Source organism: Pteropus vampyrus, unplaced genomic scaffold (assembly GCF_000151845.1).
Source record: "Pteropus vampyrus isolate Shadow unplaced genomic scaffold, Pvam_2.0 Scaffold146, whole genome shotgun sequence".
Classification (NCBI taxonomy): Eukaryota; Metazoa; Chordata; class Mammalia; order Chiroptera; family Pteropodidae; genus Pteropus; species Pteropus vampyrus.
In genome coordinates this window covers 5,622,268-5,638,935 of record NW_011888927.1, presented here as the reverse complement: position 1 = coordinate 5,638,935, position 16,668 = coordinate 5,622,268, and the positions used below count along the sequence as shown (strand labels likewise).

Below are 16,668 nucleotides of genomic sequence, written 5' to 3'. Positions count from 1 at the left end.
ATGTTATTTCGATTGGACCAAATGAGAAAAATATTAACTCAAAAATGCCAACCACCTTTTTCTTCCTTCCTTCCTTCCTTCCTTCCTTCCTTCCTTCCTTCCTTCCTTCCTCTTTCTTTCTTTTTAATTTTTTAATGTCACCACATATTTGACCCCTTTTACCCCATCTACCTCTTCTCCCCACCCCCTACACCCTACTCTCTGGTTCTATGCCATATGATATATAAAAATTTACAGTAAATTCATTTGAATAACTTTTAAAGCCTAGAAATATAAATATTAGAATATAACCTGGTAAAGTGACTGTAATATGTAATGTTCTGGAAAGTCAAAGAAGGTACTCCTTTAGAGACTGGTAGAAGAAGCAAGGTCAGAGACACACAAGCTCATTGTCCAGAACTGAATCTATTAAATTGACCCAAGCTCATACACTGTTGCAAATTATGTCACGGAGTCCCCTTTCCAACAAAATAAAAGAAAAGCAAATGTGCCCCGCGAGCCCAAATTCTGGCTTTATGATTTGGATAAGGAATTATTTTTAATATCATTTATTTTTAATATCAGTTGATATCATTTAAGTATCAATTTCTTGGGACTCTGTTAACTTCTGGACCCCCAAGTCTTTCAAGGGCCGAGTGATAAATTTTTAGCTTTTCCTCACCCCTTCGTATTTTAGGTATAAGCAATTGATACACACACACACATACACACACACACACACACACGCACACACACACACACACGCACAACTTGATCTATTTTAAGGTACCTGGTCATCAGCAAATTTTAGAAGGGCGGCCATGGGATCTGCTCCAGGAGAGAGCACAAAAATAAGTGGTGCACAGCAGTTACTGTCTGCGAATGCCTTGGATAAATCAAAGGGGGGTGGTTCAATGAATATACGCCCCAATTTGTTGATTATAAATTCTTGCAGCATTGGAATAATCTAAAAAAGAACAGGATAGATTTGAAAGAATGTTGAAAATCTTCCTAAAACCTTAAAAAGGTCAGAATCAAAGATATTTTTAAAACAAAGAACTCTAGTTAGATTTGCTTAGATATTCATTAATATTGGTGGAGCGTCAAAGGCATCACTTTATATAAATGCCTTTTTGATAGAAAAAATTATAAATATTTAAATAATAAAAGGTGGGTAGTTAGTGACAGCAGAATTCAAAAATTTTTTTCTTCCTTTTAATGAGTACTCAACACATAGTGAATGAAGAATGTGAGAAAACTTAACTCTTTGCTTAAGTTTTAAACCACTATGTTCCAAAATTACAAAACTCAAAAGCAAAAATTTTAGTGTGATTTATACAATACTATACCATCAAGAAAGAACAGATATAGTTGAAAAAAAGCTTTTTTTTTTAAAGGGACATCATTGTGAAGAAGAAACAAGCCATCCATACGCCTGAGAAATGGGCAAAACTATATTGCATAAAGTTTCTGATAAAATACCTGCACATTTTTTGAAAGTGTGTTTGACAAAACACAGAACTCCATGGCTTGGGGCTTCCTATCAGGCACTGCTGTAGGAATGGAACTGTATTAATCAGTACGACTGATGTGCACCTTCAGACACAGCATTCCTTTCTGATGTAAGGTCTACAATTTGTAGGCAATGGCCTCAGCTAGTCATGACTCAGGTGTGACCCAAACAAGCGATAAAAGTAGATTTAATAAATGAGCATCCCTATGTCTAGCTTAACAAATTATGTAAACATAACCCCCGAATAGGAGTAATGGAGTGACAAGAACAGAAAAAATTTTTTGAAGGCACCAGAACCACCCTTACTAGATACTTGTTCATATACAAGGATGGATGTGAACTCCAAATTAGGTTGGCAATTCTATCAGCCTGCAGGAGAGCAATCTGCAGATGACAAATATGTCAACAGGATGGTCTCCTCTGGAAAAAGTTACAAGTGTTTCCAAACTTTAATTGCATATTCTCTGGAACATCTATTCACACAAGGTTTGTAAGTAGAAATCATTGACGTGTCACAATACCTTAAAACAGTGTCAGTCCCGGTGTGGATGTGTGTGCGTGACTGAGGGTATGAGGGTGGGGAGCTGATGGTGAAAGACTACCTGGACTTCGGTTAGATTTTTTAATTCCTTCTCATTATTTCTCTAGATTCATTCAAATATGGAAGAGGCATGGAAGTGAAACAACAAATTTATAAGCACTGCGATATCAAGAATCTAATCTAACAAGATAACACATATATTGTTTGTGAACAATAAATATCTATTGAATGAATGAATGAATGGATAAATAATTCAGGGTGCCTGTTTTTTTGTGAGGGTGGAATTCTAATAAACAGAAAGCCTCAACAAAAATCACAGAATAAATTCACTTATATGTAAAATTTTGTTTCATGTAAGCTATTTCATATTTCAGATATTTGAATGAGCACAGATGTCACACATATTGCAAGAAACTAAAAATATCTACACTGTCTGGTCCAGGACTTGTCCTTGCCCTTCTCATTCTTCTTTTCCTATAGCTGGTCTTTCCTCACTAGGTTAAAAATGACAACTAACAAAAGAAAAACCTCCTTCCTCCCAAGGCTGACTTCTTCACTAAATTATGGTTTTACAAACAAAAAGGAAAACACCTGGCTTTTAAGTGTGTGGTTTTACTTTTAGTAAGTTTGCATTATAAGTGGACTCTCTTTTGTAAGTGGTCCAGGCTTGAATCCACCACTGCATAGGTACAAACATGGTAAGTGTGAAGTTTTTCTTCTGTTAGCACTGAAAGGCCAAGTTAGGGGTGCTCACATGAGGGTGAACAGTGGCAAATTTCAGTGTTCTGTTTTTAATGTTAGAACTGAACAATACTTGCTTGTTCCCAAGACCAAACACTAACTCCTGAGGTAAATGAGGCTGCATTAGCTATTTAGCTTGCAGGGTCATAGATCGGGTTTGCTTTTGCGATCTGATCATGCCAGCATTAGGTGTGTAAAATAAAGTCTGTCAGTAACAAAAATTACAGATTAATCTAGGCAATTATCTTCCAAAAGGCAGGAAAAAAGTTTGTGGTCTGCTATTTATGTTTTGCTATGTATTGCAAGTTCCTGTAGGACATACCTGAGGTCAGAGAAACATATTAGTTTACATTTGACAAAGTTCTTATTGAAAGCTGATTAATTTGCTTTTTTAAAAAAAAAGTTCAGAAGACAAGAATTGTAGCCAAAAGCTCTTCATTTGTAAACGGACTCAAAACATTCCATACCTCAGTCTTTATCCATTTGATATATTTCTTTACTAAATAAAACACTGTAAACTATTAAATCCTAAAAGAATGTTCATCTCATTTTTCTATTGGTGATTTAGCGAGCGTCTTTCAAATTTTTCCAAAGATAGTAGCAAACGATTTCCAGATCTCAGTGGCTTAACACAACAAAAGCTCATTTTTTTGCCTCTGCAAAGTCATCTGGGTGTGCAGGCAACTAACTCTCTCTGAGTTGGCTCAGCAAACCAGCCTATTTATGGCATTTAAATATCAACACGATTCTACAGCTTTGATAGCAGAAGAGTGCCCTGGAAAAGCTCACAACTGGCAGTTAAATGCTCACATTTTATTGGCCAGAGCAAGATGTATGGCCACAATCCCCCCACCGCGTGTGCACAGAAGTAGAGGAGAACCAAAAATATTCGTGAGAGGCATTAATGTCTACACACCTATCCAAGGAAAACTCTAAAGAAGATATGAAAACATATAAGAAAAATTACAAGACAGGGTACTAAAGCATTGGACAGAGTAGGCAAGGGAAGTATAAAACCATAAGTTTAACCCTAATTGATTTAAAAATGAACAAAAATATACAAACAAACAAAACCCTCTCAGCTTGAATATTTAACTCTCCACCTCCCTCGAAAACACTTTAAAAAAAGAAGGAATATGAAAAAAAGTAATATTTGATCTATCTGGTAATCAATGAATTATGACAAATTTTTTAAAACATAAAACTGAGGAAAAGATATTTATAGATGAAACTTCACAATAAGGAAATGGCTCATTAATCTCTTAAAATTAAATGTAATATAAAACATGAACAGAAGCTTCTTTGTTTTTCAAATATTGAGGTGAGGTCAATGGTACATGCAGAGTCATTTTAGTATAACAGTCTTTATTTAGCTTAGAAAACAAAGTAATAACCTTTGAAAATTTTAATAAAAAATTTTAAAGAAGACAGCCATATTAGGCAACAGTTTGAAGCATTTAATATTCTTCCATATTTAATACTTGAACTGAAAACTTCTGAGGCTTAACCCTAAAGTTCCAGTGGAGATTCATTTTTAAAAAGGGCTACCAAGGGGATATTTCATCTTCCATCATCAGTTTAATAATGATTCTTAAAAAACTGTAATTACTTCCAGAACCTAAGAGCAGGGCAGCATTATCATATTAATGAAACTTAGGTACCTAAGGGTCCCTTTATTCATAAAAAAAAATCTAAAAATTATATTTTATAATTATTTTGGCGTAATTACAAATATAAAACAGGCTGGATTATATTTCCTGATCTTAAAAGAAATTAAGACAACTTCATGAGCTCCTAAAAATATCATGGGCCCTAGGCCCTGTGCCTAATACATACTTCTGCCTTGGCTGAGAACTTACTGCCAAGTCAAGCAAGAATTAAGTGTGTGCATTGAACAGACTATGGCTTACAAAGGAAGGAATGCCTCCATCCCATATTATCATTGATGTGTATAAAAACATTTAAAAAAATATATTGCTTTCACCATTTAAGTTCTGCTTTTTTGTTGTTGTGAGCAAGTTGTTGTTATATTCCTCAGCAACTTAAGTTGTAAATACAGTACGTTTTGAAATAATTATGTATTACTTTTACGTGAGTAGTAACAATATACAATTAGAATATTTTCTCAGCTTTTTCCCCAACACACCTAATGTCTACATTTTTTCAGAGTATGTGGGTATCTCTGTGGATGCAGGTCATTAAATCTAAGTGAATAGCTTTTTTAATAGAGTATAATAATACAAACAAGGATATCAATGAGTACTGAAATTTGTTGACATGTCAGCTAATATATTATATAACTTATTATTTAAAGAAATTAAAACTAAAAGTATTGATATTTACCTACTTAGCAATTATGAATGTTTTAAAATAATATTTCATTAATTTTCCAAAGGCCAACAAAGAACTATATATAAGGAAAGCATTTGAAGAACCAGAAGGTCTAGTATATCAATGATGCTAACTAATATCATTGACTAATTTTACTGAAATAATAACAATAAAAATGAGATTATAGCATGTAAAGAAAGTAGATTGTGAGGAATTAAAGAAGCATACTTTAAAAGGAAGAATCATAAAATAAATAAAACTATAAAATATAATCTGAATTTAGTGTGATTACAATAAATATACAAACTTTTTGAAAAATATGGCTCTGTTAGAAAAAAGTGAAGGTTATTTCTCCCAGGCTCCTCCACCTCCCCTATGACAAAGGAAATACAAGTTTGGCTGCTATGGCTAGAGGAAAGACTGGAATCACTGAACTGCTTTCAAAGCCCACATTTACCTTGTCTGGCCTCAAGCAACGAATAATAAGCATCCTTTGAAACGCATTTACTTTATCTTCCCAAATATCAGGAAATTCCTCATGATGTGGTTCCTGAAATTATAGTGGATATAATTCAATGTTATTTTAGAGATTATTTCTGAAAAGGAAACAGTATTTTAACTTATGAATCAATTTTTAAAGAAAACATATAATGACTAAATGAAATCAAGAATGCTAATGCAAATTTCATTAGGTTGGGTCAAAGTTATGAAATAAGGAATGAAAAAATTTAAAATACTACAAAAGAATCAAAACTAGAACAAAATTATCTCTATTATGAAAAAAAGTACATATGGAATTTTATTCCCATTGATTGTCCAAAGGCATGTAAAAGAACCTACCAACTAGTCATCATCTATTTACAAAAATAAACATTTATTACAAAAGAAGAACAGCATTGTACTAAAATGCACTGTGTAATTTCTTGTTTTGAACAATTTTGGTGTCCTGTTTAAAAGAGATATTTGAGGATGTGTACAATAATGAAGAAGACAAAAGAACTATTAAAAATATATGAGAGGCGTCAAGATCCCAGGAAGAGTGGTAACCTTGAAAAAAAAAAAAAGAAGACAGTTGTACCTTTGAAACTTCAGGGAAGGCTATGCGGTATCTCAGATCAGAAATCTCCATGCTTCAGTATAGTGAATAAACTTCTATTTCAAATTAGAATGAAGTACTCACAAAAACATATTTGTCTCTAGGAAATATATTTTTAGTACTAACAAGGAGAGATCCAAAAGAGATCCTGTCCAAAATATTTGAATTTGTATGTAGACACAATCTTACTATCGTGTATAAAACAACTATTAGGTAACCAAATAAAAAAATGTTCTCACATATCTGGCCCTTCCTTCCCTTCCCCAGGCTCCCCCAAATTGAGCTCTTGCATGGTAAACCCAAGGAATGCAGAATGTCAAGAGAGTAAAAAGAAAGGAATAGAAAAAAATTAAGTGGGAATTTGCACAATATCAGCCCTTGTGCTAAAAAGTTAGGGAAGGCAACAATTTCTGTGTATTTCCAGAAGGAAAACTGTATCATGGCATGTGTCTCCAAGTAGCAAGATAAGGTCTCGTGAAATATATTTGAGGACTACTAGCTTTTTCCTTTCTTCAAATGTCAAAAATATCTATTAGCTCCTATCATGCATTAAAAAAACTAAATAATCGTTTTGTAAAATTTTAATGCATCTGCTATTATAGTTGTTAAAGTCTAAGTTGATGATAAATGAAAACCTGGCATAGAAATTCAAAAAGAATATCTATTAAGGACCATGCAGCTTTTTTTGCATCTCCACACATTTCAAGGAATTTGAAAAGAAATTCAGACAGAACCACTGATTTAGAAGGTGGGGATAATATAAATCTAAACTTTGATTTTAGCATCTGACCAGCTGTTTAAAGTTTACTTGAATCTTGTTTTTATTCAAAGATAAGAATATATAATTTAACATTATTTTCTCCATTTATAAACTTTGGAATAAGCAAGAGGATTAAAAACATACCAAACTGTCATATACTTTTTTCCATCCATCCTTTAAGTGAATAAACTCTTTACGAATGGATTTGAAGGAAGGCAAATCATCTAGTCGACATATTTCATCCCAGGATTTTTGAGGGAGCCATGTACAAGGGTTGGCATGAGGATTATCCAGTCCAATGCCACCGGTTAGCAGAAATCTCCATTCAGCTTTATTAATCTTTTGAAAACAAGGTAGCATGAAGAGCCAGAAATGATTTCATCATATAGATAGTAAATTTACAACCATTTTTTAAAAATTGACTATTAATTTTAAAATATCATGTATGTTTCCTATGAAATTCTGATGTAGCTCAGATTTGTTAATAAGAAACTGAAGTATCCATTATAATACATTTTCCAAAATAGTTCTATTTTTAGAAAGTTACTTTTTGGTAATATTTCTCCAGATTTACTAACCTAAACATGAAAATCTGAATATATTCTATTTGAATATATGTTTTCCAAATGACTGCTTAGAATCCTGTTGGCTCTAAAAATTGTGGGAAGATAAATAGCCATCAATCTGCTATGTTTCATCATTTTCCATAAAATATAATCAGGTACTTCTATGTAACTTTTACAAAAATGCAAGAATAAAGCATTTACTCTTTTAAAATTCAACTAATACATCATCATATGAAATCAATAAACCTTAAACACACAAGTGTATAAAATAGTAAGTTTATACAACTCCGCTCTTGCATTTGTAAAGTGTTTCTTATATTTTAAATGAATAGATTTAAAACATAGCAAAAATTTATGAAAGATATTGTTCAATACAAGTGGTTAGATTTGACTAACTTGCACAAGTTCTGAAAAACATTACCATTTATACTATTACTGGTGTAAATATATCAATCTATTTGGTAAGTTTATATGCATATTTACATGAGATTCTAATAAAAACTGTTTTAAATTAAAACAAACAAAAGTTTAAGTAATAGTTACATAATGAATTCTGGGCTTAATTTATTTTCACCTTTATGAAATTCAGGCTAGTTGTAATGTCTTGCCATAATTATAATAATTACCATTATTTACAACTCTTTATATATTCTCATACAAATTAGTAAGTTAATGAATCAACGTTAATATTATGTTTCTTTCCCCCTGTAAATTAAAACAGTACTGACCGCACGCTCATGTATCAGCAGATTCACAGTTAGACAAAAAGAAAAGAGTAGCTTGTCCTTTTCAAAGAGTGATCGGCAGACATTAACATAGAGGGAATAAGTAAAGTGATCCTTGAGAATCTGAAGCCTATGGGTCAACAAAAAGAAAAGTAAATAAAAAAAAAATACTTTTTAAAAAAAGTTCTTAAGGAAACCTATTATAAACCATTTAGATGTATGTTAGTCCAATAAGCTTTCTGGTCAATTACTCCCCAAACAATCAAAGATCCTCATTTACCGGATGCAGCAATTTGAGAGCTACATAATGTAGAAACACCAGTAGAATTGCATTTTATTGTCAACTGATTTTTTAAAATAAAAAATGTAATCTTATTTTTGGTAAAAAGTCAATGTATTCCATAATAATTATGTTTAAAGATCCATGGACTATTTTTAATTTTAAAACATTTCTTGGGGTATAATTTGACTTCTTTATTCTGTAAATACTTCCAAATATTATATATTAAATGGATAGAACAAAAGTACAATCTTTTTATTAAATTAACATTAAGTTTAGTACTGTGCTACTCTGCTCATAAATCATTAAAAGCTAGAGAAATCGCAAAAGTGATAAACTACATTTTTATTTAGCACCCAAACAAAATATGCAAATCACGATATTTGCAACTAATAACTTTCTAGTAAGTGCTAAAGTGCAATTTGTATTCATATTAGTTTTTAACATGAATATAACACTTTAAGCATTTTCATTTAATTACCTCATAAGGAAATAAACTATCATTGAAATGAAAATTTAAAATATTTTTATTACATAGGTTATAATAGTTACAATAGAAATAAAATTGAAAATATTTGTAGAGAGCTAATGACTGACATGAATTAATGGCTCAAGCCATTAATTTATCTGAAGGAAAAATGAGAATAATTTGAGTATAATTAAGCAAATCATATCAGTGTTTCATAATGTGTCTAGAAAAAAATTTACCAGTACAATCATATCTTAGCTGTTTCCAGACTGACATCCTAAGCTACTGATCACCCCAGATCTACTTTTTTTCTTACCTGCCTATTTCTTTAACTGTTTTATCCCTGCAAGCATTCCCATAAAGAAAATTAAAACAAATTGATGTATTTATTTCTAGTTGAAAACTCTGAAAGGGGCTTGGTAGAGATGGCCTTGAAACTAACTGCTGTAATATTGTTGAATTCTTTTGAAGATTTAAAATAATCATACTATTCCTGTCCCTATTTTTATGCTAATAGGTGGTCTTTTCACACGAGACATTTAATTTGTCTCATCTATAACAGTACAATTAACACAGGGTGATTTAGGTTTGGTCTTTATAAAATAAAATAAAAATTTCTGCACTTTAAGACAAATTTCCTCTTGTAGATAGAAAGATTGAAAGGAAAGTTATAAGGGTCAATTATATTAAAAATCCAAGTTCAGTCTCATTACTGCTAATGTAGGTTAAAATATGATAGTTTAATAATCTGTTACAGTGGAAAAGAAGATAAAATGATCATGCTCAATGGTGATGCATGACACATGATATAAGGTCATTCCTGTTCCTCGGATGGAGCTGTTCATTTGAATAACCTTCCAAGAAAGGAATTTATATCAGGAGTCTGAAAGAAGTGAACTCCTTCATCCTAATTTTGGGATTCTAGCCTAGGGAAATAATCACATGGACATTTATTGCAGCATTATTTATAATACAGAAGCTGAAGACTATTTACAAGTCCTACAATAAAAAAATCATAGCAGATTCATAAAATGGGGTACATTGTACTGTTACTAAAAATTATGTTTCAGAAGAGTGTTTAATAACATGGGATAAATGATCTCATAGAAGTGGGAGAAAAAGAAACGTGTGTGTGTGTAGGTACATGGATTCCCTAGAAAGTAAGAGGAGAGAGAGAGAAAGAGAAAGAGAAGATATTTCAGTTTGGTCCCTGTAACAAAGCTATAGCTTAGTTAAGTTTTTGTTCCTATATTTATGATTTTTTTTTGCTACAGTTATTTATTTTTATGAATTAAAATTTTATAAAGAACAGATGATCTAAATTATTATAGTTATTTCACAGTACATACCACAGTAGTCATAATAATATATGGCTGCACAGTTAAATAATAATTATTATGAATAATAACTATCAGAAGACAAATGAAAATAAAATACATTTTTACCTCTTAATAAAAGGAATTGAGAGATAATTTTAGACTAATATTAAGATTCTAAATCAGTTTGGTAGTCTGATGTTAATAGTCACATGCTTTCTTATGTCCTTGGTATAGCTATAGTCCAATAGGTAACTAAAGTCTGTATCTTATCTGAGGTTTATCAATAATTGACAGATAAACAAATGATTCCTATGAGAATTCATTCCATTTTTAATTTCTGAATGGGAGCTAGCTTCCTAATGGAAAACCTTTATTTTACTAAAAAAATAAGAACAAGATTAACTAAGACTGGCTAAACATTCTCTCTTAATGGACCACTTTGGAACTCTGGCAGGATTTACTGAAATGGAACATATGCATACCCTGCGATCATCGATTTCATTCTTTGGTATATACCTACCAGAAATGTGTTCATACAAAAGCCATGTACAAGAATGCTGAAGGCAGCAAAAGTTTATAATAGTCTCAAACTGAAATCTACCCAAATATGCTTGATAATAAATGAGTAAATAATTCGTCGTATTATATAAGGATGAATAAAAATTAAAAATAAGAGTTTTAATTCTCCCAATTGAAAATAAGGAAAGAGATTTCTCTCCTCTCCTTTTTCTTAGAGCATTTACTTTTGAAAACTTAAAATTATAAGTACTTTCTCCTCTCTTTGAAATGCATATAAATTCTTTTGAAAACAGACCTTTCATCAGACCTTTCATGATCCAGGAATGTCCTTCTCAAAGATCTGAGAACCATCTCCCTGAAATGTAAACGTCAGGGGAGATAGTGCCCCTATCTTCTAGTTTCTGTGGGAGGGTAGGAGCTCAACTTTTTAGTAGGTGCCTAGCTCCAAGTTGAAAAACTACCTCCTGTCATAAAGATACCAGATGTTTGTTTTTCCTCAGGTTAAAGCTAACAACAATGGTCATCTCATCTTTATTAGCAGGTAAAGTTAGGACGAGATTTCTATCTTTGCAATCTCTTAGTGGATTGCCTATAATGTACATCACATTCTAGTTTAATGCTTATTCAATAATGAAACTATTTCTTTCTTTACTACTTTGTAGAGAAAATCTACTTTAGGAGAAAATTTTGTTTTTATACTTCCCCAACAATATACTCACACAATGGAATATTATTTGGAAATGAGAGTGAGTAAACCACTTGCACTATACAAAACAATATAAATCTCACAAACACAAAGTTGGGTGTAAGATGCCAGACAAAAAAGAACACAGACTGCATGATTCCAGGTACACAATGTTGTAAAACAGACCAAACTAATCTATGGTGTTAGAAGTCAGGATAGTAATTACCTTGGGGGTAGCGAGTAGGGACTAGAAAGAAACACAAAGTGGGATTTCTGGGCTGTTGCTAATGTTCTATGTCTTGATCTGGGTGCTAATTACATAGGTGTACTCACTTATGAAGTTCATTGGGCAAATGCTTCTGATTTCTGCATGTTTCTGTGTCTATATTAATAACGTCAATAAGTGTTTTCAAACACATTTTTTTCTATTTACTCCTTGGTTCCAGATTATACTTTTAAGATAACTAGTCATAAATATGATTTCTGTTGTTTCTAAATTAAAAGATTTTAACTACAAAGAAAAAAGTCCTTGCCTCAGGGTACTCAAATTTTAGTGTGAACACCAGACATGCTTGTTCAATTAATTAACATAATGTAAATGGCTGAGAACTTCTCTAAGAAAGGTCACTTAAAATTTTATTTTCTATATTGCAGTAATCCTTGCTAATCTTGAAAATTTCAGATACTGGGAGAAATAAAGAAATAAACATTTTCAAATATCATAATATAGAAAGAAAGTGTAAACTACCATCATGCATTTCTTCCCTAAAGATACCCACTACTCTCTCCCTTTCTTCTCTTTCTCGTGGGCAGATATCTGAAAAATTGTTTGCTAACCCAAGTGTTTATTATTTTCATATTAAGCTTATAAAATCATGAATGATACTAACAAAACATTGCTCAGTCTAAGAATATCCAACATTTAGCAAAATTCTACTATGATAAATGAAAAGAATTCAATTCAGATTTCAAGGGATTAGTACTGTGGATGTCTAAAAAATAATTCTTAACTTTAAGTGATAAGTATTAATTCCTTTGGGTATGAATAGTCAAGAAACTGAAGTACTTAGCTACATACCGATCAATAAAGTTATAAAGGGCAGGTTGCAATGAATTATTTTCTTTATTCAAGAAGTAATTTCATGTTATACTATTAAAAACATGTTTTAATACCAAACTAAAATTTATCTCACTGATAACAAAATGAATTTTATTCTCTCATAGATGTACTATTAAGTAAGGTCTTAATTCCACTACTGATTATAATAGCCAACAATAAAATAAAGTATCTTATGTAAATGAGAATAACATAAATAATCATAACAGGGAATTTTTTTAAAACACTGTTACTTGACAAATTTTATTTATGTGTATATCAAAATATAAATTAGTACCTTTTGGAATGCAAGCTTATAGAAGGTAAGAGTAATATCTTTTAGATGTATTAACTACTTTTTCCATACCTTCTATCACAAATACATTTGCAAATGACAAAACGAGGTAAATGTTTCCTCTTTTTAGAATTACATTATAATCCTATATCTCTGTAAACAATTTCCCAGCAGACTGAATTTGGTCATATCTGTTTGATTTCTAACTCTCATCATTTATTTCTGGTACAATGATTAATCAAGTTCATTTTAGCTATGTGGTTGTAATGCTCACACCGTTCTTAAACAACAATGAAAGCCATCAATTACCATTTAATTTTCATACATTAATTAGTATTAGTATTCATTAATATTTCTTTTATATACCTTTTTGTCAAAATTTCTGATTTCTCTGAATTTTCAATAGACAGGATGAAAAGATTAATAAACCAGATCAGTGAGTATTGATACATAGGTTCAATATTAGCTAAATCAGCAATAGAAAAAAACAGGATGGTAGAATGAATGGCAATAGGACGATAGCCCATGCGGGTGGAATCAATCTTTTTCTCTGTCTCTTCGGCTACTTCCTGCTTTTGAGAAATCTCATTAGCCAAAGCCTTGGAGGAAGATAATATCTTAATAGCAGTTTCATCTTCTAATATATTGCCTTCTGAAGATGAAAGAACTTCTAAAATCTTGTCTTCTATTTCTTTTAACTGCCTGGAATAAAACACAATTTTCTCAGAAGAGAAAGAAATCATTTAAAATCACTTCACGTATACATTCTTTTATAAGAAATAAAGAACTTGTAACCTAAAGAAATGCATCACTTTGTGACAAATATCTGTAACGGTGCTGTTGTATAATTTCTTATCCTGCAAAATGTCAAAAAGACAGGCTTTCCTGCCCCACTTCTCTTTCTAATGATCATTTATGTGGTAACTACAGAGAGATATGGTAAGCCAATCTACTCTGCTATCAAGTATCTCAGCCCCAAGAGAACAGAAAGTATCACTCCATTTATTTTCTGAAATTTTCATGACTTATCGAGCTTTACCCTTTCTGCCTATGATATAGATATTATGAGCAGAAAGTGAGATGTAACATATTCATTCAGATTGTGCTCCAGTAAAAACAGGTTACCTCAGTTACACAATAAATACTAAAACTTTTCTGTTAAAACTTTGTCGAACAGTTGAAAACACATTGCTTTTCAGTTCTTCTAATGCCTAAGAATGTGTATGTAGAAATATATTCTGTAATGCGATTTTCTAAATTAACATAGAAGCACTGTAATATCTTATATTCTCCTCTTAAATCTTCCCATTCAATGCATCTATTAAATCTAACAAAACAAATCTTTAAAATGTGCTTTATTATAAGTGATCTTGAAACAAGTAAAAATAATTCTGTGTTTTATAATGTTTAAAACCTTTTGTTTTCAGCTCCTTGTAATATCAAGGCTTGTTTTTCTTCTTCAAGGTCCGGCCTTTCTCGTGCCACCACAATTCCCAAAAGCTGATCTTGCATTCCCTCAGAAGTTATCATGAAGTTTAATAATGTTACCTATAAATAAAAGAATATACAAAAATTGCATCATTATTTCTATTGAGAAATAGAAATATGCTTCAAATTCTGACATTGTAATATACTCTACTTACTATAGTAGCATGTGTGAAAAGTGGAATTTGTAAAGACTATAATCAAAGATACAGGCAAGCTTGATTGTTGGCTCAAAAACACACTAAAGTTTCTCATAGTCATAATGTAATACTTTAAAGAGTTTTTTTTGGTGATCACTTTATTTTTATTTCACATTGGTTCAATTTCTGACAAGCCTTTAAACCAAAAATCAATTAGAATCAGATTGGAATCTATTTCTCATATTAGCTAGACTAGCTGATTTATATTTTAAGGATCCTAGAGGTGTGAAGAAGTAAAGGAAATTTTACAAAGTGAGATAAGAGGAAAAATAACACTGTGATTACTTGTGATGAGTAAAATATGTATTTATAATTATCGGATTGTAAATACATATATTTATATAAAATATAGAAATATATTATAAATATATATTTTTAAGAAGAGAGACCTGTAATATATATATTACATATTATGATATAATATAATCATATTATGATATGATATTTACAATATGATATTCAACCACCATTGTGAACTAAGGAATGTACATCTCAATGGTGTCCATCAAGATGCAGTCTACTAACACCTGCTTCATACCTAATGGCTTACAGGTAGGTCTCTCTCTGTTGCCTACATCTTAAAATTTCCCCTCTACTGGTTCTTTCCCACAAGTGGGAAAGTAACCGTGCTCAGGTCTCTCTTTTTAAAAAAGCAAACAACAGTACTATGTTGAATATCAGTGGTGAGAGTGGGCATCCTTGTCTTGTTCCTGGTCTTAGAGGAAAAGCATTCAGTTCTTCACCATTGATATTAGATGAGGGTTTGTCATACATAGCCTTTATTATATTGAGGTATTTTCCTTCTACACCCATTTTATTGAGTGTTTTAATCAAAAGTAGATATTGTATCTTGTCAAATGCTTTTTCTGTACATATTGATATGATCCTATGATTTTTATCCTTTTTTTTTTGTTAATGTGGCATATCACATTGATTCATTTGAGTATGTTGAACCATCATTGGACCCCTGGAATGAACTCCATTTGATCTTGATATATTATCTTTTTAATGTGTTATCTTTTTGATGTATTGTTATATTCAATTTGCTAGTATTTTGTTTAGGATTTTTGTACTGTATTCATAGAAGATATTGATCTGCAGTTTTCTTCTTTCGTATCGTTCTTGCCAGGTTTTGGTATCAGGATAATGCTGGCCTCATAAAAAGAGTTAGGAAGTATTGCTTCTTCTTCAAATTTTTGGAAGAATTTGAGAAGAACAGCTATTAAATCTTTGAATGTTTGGTAGGGTTCACTAGTGAAGCCATTTGGTCCTGGACTTTTACTTTTGGGGAAGTTTTTGATGATTATTTCAATTTCCTTACTGTTGATCAGTCTATTTAGATTTTCCAATTCTTTGTGATTCAGTCTAGGAAGGTTGTATATTTCTGAGAACTTGCCCATTTTTCTTCTAGGTTATTTAATTTGGTGGCATAAAATTTTTTGTTGTATTCTTGTATGATTCTTTGTATTTCTGTGGTATCTGCTATAAGTTTTCCTCTTTCATTCCTGATTTTGTTTATTTGTATATTTTCTCTTTTTTTCCGTAGTGAGTCCAGCTGGGGGTTTGTCAGTTTTATTGACCTGTTCAAAGTACCAGCTCTTTATTGTATTAATTTTTTCTATTGTCTTTTTGTTCTCAATTTCATTTAATTCTGCTCTAATTTTTATTCTTTCTTTCTGCTGACTTTGGGCTTCATTTTTTTCTTTTTCTAGTTCTTTAAGATATAATGTTAGGTTGTTTATTTGGGATTTTTTATTGTTTCTTGAGATAGACCTGTAATGATATAAACTTCTCTCTTTTTACCACTTTTGTTTTGATATGTCATATTGTTATTCTCATTTGTCTCTATGTATCTTTAGATCTCTCCTTTTATTTTTTCTTTGACCCAGCTGTTCCTTAATGAAAGGCATCCAAATTGGATATAAAAAATTCAAATTGTCACTTTTTGCATAAGACATGATTCTTTATATAGAAAGCCCTAAAAGACCCAACCAAAAAACTAGTAGAAATGATAAACAAATATAGTAAAGTTGCAGGTTAAACAATCAATGTACAAAAATGCTGTGTG

The 16,668-nt window shown here is 31.3% G+C and overlaps 1 protein-coding gene across 1 annotated transcript in view; it reads right to left on the bottom strand.

The window, feature by feature from the left end:
* Positions 1 to 16,668, bottom strand: part of DNAH7 (dynein axonemal heavy chain 7) — a 203,189-nt gene that overhangs the window by 34,195 nt on the left and 152,326 nt on the right. The window contains exons 49-54 of the mRNA XM_011369246.2: positions 14,330 to 14,463; positions 13,282 to 13,617; positions 8,256 to 8,382; positions 7,106 to 7,300; positions 5,563 to 5,655; positions 770 to 946 (exon numbers count right to left, since the gene is read on the bottom strand). Of these exons, the coding sequence (XP_011367548.1) occupies positions 770 to 946; positions 5,563 to 5,655; positions 7,106 to 7,300; positions 8,256 to 8,382; positions 13,282 to 13,617; positions 14,330 to 14,463 (1,062 nt within the window). The remainder of the gene's footprint in view (positions 1 to 769; positions 947 to 5,562; positions 5,656 to 7,105; positions 7,301 to 8,255; positions 8,383 to 13,281; positions 13,618 to 14,329; positions 14,464 to 16,668) is intronic.